This window comes from Epinephelus moara, chromosome 8, assembly GCF_006386435.1.
Source record: "Epinephelus moara isolate mb chromosome 8, YSFRI_EMoa_1.0, whole genome shotgun sequence".
Classification (NCBI taxonomy): domain Eukaryota; kingdom Metazoa; phylum Chordata; class Actinopteri; order Perciformes; family Serranidae; genus Epinephelus; species Epinephelus moara.
The window spans coordinates 9,092,232-9,096,820 of record NC_065513.1 but is presented as its reverse complement, the minus strand read 5'-3'; the positions used below and the strand labels follow the sequence as shown (position 1 = coordinate 9,096,820).

At 41.9% G+C, this 4,589-nt stretch overlaps 1 protein-coding gene across 1 annotated transcript in view; it reads right to left on the bottom strand.

Moving 5' to 3' along the window:
- Positions 1-1,971: 1,971 nt before the first annotated feature.
- zgc:110329 (uncharacterized protein LOC550500 homolog) overlaps positions 1,972-4,589 on the bottom strand; it is a 31,139-nt gene continuing 28,521 nt past the window's right edge. The window contains exon 8 of the mRNA XM_050051793.1: positions 1,972-3,597. Within this exon, the coding sequence (XP_049907750.1) occupies positions 3,262-3,597 (336 nt within the window). The 3' untranslated portion in view covers positions 1,972-3,261. The remainder of the gene's footprint in view (positions 3,598-4,589) is intronic.

Below are 4,589 nucleotides of genomic sequence, written 5' to 3'. Positions count from 1 at the left end.
TCATTGTAAGTTATAGAAAAGTCATGGATTTGTTTATTACATTTTTTGTCAATTTAAATGTGCGGGAATCTTGTGAGTGTTGTAAGTGGCTTTATTTAATCAAACTAGATTCCTCCTTAGGGCGGCACGGTGGTGTGGTGGTTAGCACTGTCGCCTCACAGCAAGAGGGTTCCTGGTTCGATCCCGGGTGTGGCAGCCCTTCTGTGCGGAGTTTGCATGTTCTCCCCGTGTCAGTGTGGGTTCTCTCCGGGCCCTCCGGCTTCCTCCCACAGTCCAAAGACATGCAGATTGGGGACTAGGTTAACTGGTGACTCTAAATTGTCTGTAGGTGTGAATGTGAGCATGAATGGTTGTTTGTCTCTATGTGTCAGCCCTGCGATAGTCTGGCGACCTGTCCAGGGTGTACCCTGCCTCTCGCCCAATGTCAGCTGGGATAGGCTCCAGCCCCCCCGCGACCCTCAAGAGGATGAAGCGGTTAGAAGATGAATGAATGAATATATTCAGTTAACTTTATTTTTGTAAGGGACTGTTTATTATGTATGATTGGGAAGAGGACTAATGTTTTTTTTATTTTGGCATAGGGGAGGGCCATACAAATTTAAATGGTTGTATTTTGTGTTTATTTTACCACAGTTTTCCAAATAAAAAGAGATTCCTCCTTAGCGTAGCTTTCCTGTTGTTCAACTCCCTCCAGTGTGAAATAATTGGTAGTTTGCAAAGCTATGCTTGCAAAGCTTCCCCAACACTGTGTGCCATTTATTGTTCAGGACTGGTAACTTCTCATCTCCACTGGTTGTCTGGAGACTGTTACTGGTCAAGAAATAGCATCAGTATTGTCATCTAACTCTCTGCAAGAAAGCAAATAAGCATATTGCCCAGAACGTCAAACCTTTTTTTTTTTTTTCTTAAAGATTATTTTTGTGAGCTTTTGCCTTTAATGGATAGGACAGTGTGTGAAATGGGGAGACAGAGAGAGAGTGGGGACTGACACGCAACAAAGGGTTGCAGGCTGGACTCGACCCCACGACCGCTGCAGCGAGGCAATGCCTCTGTACATGGGGCGCTGGCACTCTCCACTACACTACTGACGCCCCCAGAATGTCAAACCTTTAAGAGTTCAGTCCAAGGTTGGATCAGATCCTGGCAGTGCGCCCTGCAAGAAGAAGGTAGTTATAACAAATGTGTTCAACCACCTGTTTAAGTTTTATGCAATGATGCTCTTGGCCTCCTGATTGTGCCTGGTTGGTAAACATTTGCTTTCCAGTTGCATCAGGTCCCTGGATCCCAGTATACTTGCCTGCAAGTCTCGTTCTTTTTATTTTTGTTAAGTGTTTGTGTTGCAGTTGCTTTTCTTACCGTTTTAAGTAGGAGAGCTGTCATTTGACCTCTGGCAGTTGGTAGTTTGGGAGGCGACAGAGTTCTATGATTTTTATCAGTTTTTTGTTATATTTTGTTTTTTTAATACATTACTGTAACAGGAATTTATATGACAAGGTAATGCCCAGATATTAAGTTCCCTTTTAGAAACACTTTTACTGACCTCTAGTAGCGCCATGGAGTCCGTTTTGCGCCACACCTGAATGATGCAGTGCACACACCTGCCAATGGTTTCCCACTATTTCACTGATCCACACACCAACAATGTGCCAACAAAGGCAGGTAAGAAGAAGACTAAAAGCTAGTAAACACAGATGTAAACAATGATGGATTTAAAATCAGCTTTGCACACGTTTTATGAGGAAATTCAAAACATTTGCTAGACCTCAATATACACACAGTGAGTTTTGTTGACACTGAATGTACATAAAACTTTTGTTTGTTTACAAGAAAACTCCACTGTGCACCTTTACGTTAAGTGAGAACTGCCAAGTGACAAATAATCTCTAAAGGCAGGACAAATGTTTTAGTTTGCATATTAAATTTATGGCATCTTCATTATGTTTACATGCAGAGCAACTCAGCACAAAAATCAGTAGACAAATTCAGCTTTATTGACAAGAACAGTAGTGCTGATACAAGGCAGGAGCTAGGGGGAAGCTCAAAACAGTGCATAACTCAGATACAAAAAACCATCATAGAGTAGCCTGTCATTGGATTTGTAGTCTGGATAATCCCTTTAGTTGTTCCATTAAAAGATGGAATAAAAAGTTAAGTTTAGAAATGGAATAGACTGAAGCCCCCCTGATGAGAGCCCAAGGCTGAGTGTCCACATAGCGCTCTTTTTCTGAGCACCAGCATCTTTTTTTTTTAATTGTTACCAATGAGGAGAGAGCGTATGTGGCTGCATGCAGCGGCCTGAAGAAACAACAAAGCACCCAGCGATTTTCTTTCTTGTTTTTGTTTTTTTTTTTTAATTTCAGAGTACTCCTAGTTTTTGTGTGGCCACTCCAGATAATCCCATTTGTGGGAGCTGATGGACCGGACACTGATGTTGCGGATTAGTGTTGTGCTTCTATCACTGTATGTGTTGTAAGCTTGTTATAAGCTGTGTAGTGAACCCTCTGTTAATGTAGTGTCATCAAAAAAGATGCTGGAGGCACTTTTTGATGATGTGCCTTTCTGTCAGAAACAAACGCCATATGGACACACGCCTTAACATGTAAACTGAAGTTTTGTTTTGTTTTTTTTCTTTTAACTTACTTTATATACAGTACAAAACATGCATCCCATGTTATTCCACATCTACCAGTCTTACAATGTACACTGATTGCACAAAATCAAATTAAAATCATAATAAAAACAAATAATGCACAAACTGTATACATCCGTCACAGACGCTACACGCAAGACATACTTGGCTATTCCTATTTCTCTGACACTGAAAAACTTCTTTTCAAGCTACCATAAATTTACACACCAAATAGTACTGTCCTCTGACTACTGGGCTATTTTCAAAACAGCCTGAGGTAAGCTTTAGCACATGAGACATAGCTCAATTTCAAAGGCTAAAAAAAACAAACGAAATAAAATGTGATAATAATGCCATAAATCTTTGAGTACCAACGGCCACAAACAAGACAAAAGAAATGTTTTTTGAAAAGCCAATGTTGCATGTTGTTCCTTCAATTTTTGTTGTAAACAAATTCATTGACAAAGTGCCAAAGTACTTTTGATCCCTTTAACTGACCAAATTCCTCTTGATCCAACGACTGACAGGTTCAACCATTAAGTAGTGCAACACAACTCCAACAAATGCAATGATTACAATGACAGAAAAAAAAGGCAAAAACCCAAAAGGCAAGAAAGGGTTAAAAAGACCGCTCAGTGTTCCCTTTTCTGCTTCCGGCCAACGTCGACCTCGTCCAGCCCAGTGGCCGATCTGGACTGCTGCAGTTCTCGGAGCTGGGAATGTGTGCGAGGCGGCTGCTTCTTGAGCTTCTCCAGGTGAACATCGATGGGGTCAAGATCAGGCTCAGCAGCAGGGACGGGCAGGTAGCCGCCGTCCCTCGGCAGACACATACACCAACCGGCACCGGCCAGGTCCAGTTGGCTGTAATCAACCTCTGCCTTCTTCAGCTTGAAGTCCACCATGTCGGCCGACTCACTCATGTCCACCAGCAGGTTCCAGAAGACGCAGCTCAGGATGATGCCCAGCAGCTGCAGGGAGACATGGGACCTTGTTAATGCACATACTCTCAATTAGGGATGGGTACTGAAACCTGGTATTAAACGAGCCCCTTAGACAAATTATTTAAGACCATAGTATTGATAATTTAATTTTAATTTTTTAATTTTATATACTTTATTAATCCCCCTGAGGGGAAATTCAGTTTTTTTCACTCCAACGTAAGCTCCAACGTTAACGGTTCTGCTATCAGTATTGGAGAAATTCAGAAGATATTTTGTTTATTTAAGTTACATTAATGTTATCTTGTACAGATTTTTATCTCATCAACTCTGTTTCAAATTTGCAATAATATTAAGACATTTGTCCATGATGCATTTTCGCTATTTAATCCAGAGGAGATTTCTCTGTGTCAGAGCCTCACAGCCTGCTGCATGGGCGAGGGGCGGGGTCAGCTCTGTCACTCTTTGTCTCACACACACACACACACACACACACACACACACACACACACACACACACACACACACACACACACACACACACACACACACACACACACACAGGCTCTGCTCTCAGTGACAGTGGCAGAGAGAGCAAAACACTTTGAAATATGGTTACACTTCACAAGATTTCATGCTGACACTGCTTCAGCAAGTTCAAGTTCAACAACTCCTGTGCGTGTAAGGGCAGAAACACGAGCAATCCGTCAAAACATGTAGCAACAGTGCATCACATACAAAGAAATGTACTGTTTTCGACCGCTTAGCTTGTAGTTCATCTCCTGCTACCCTGTCCAACTCAGATATGTTGTAATAGTCAGTAATAGCAACGAGTCCATACCCATTGGTAGCTTTGTCACCTTCTACCTATGCCAATCCTCAGTGCCTATGTGCAGTTTCACATAGATTGACCACGTCAGTGAGTAGAAAAACATGGGACAGACAGAATGACTGACTGACAGAATGACACACTGACAGTTTCCGTGATTATGTACAGCATACCATACCATGACTTAGTCATA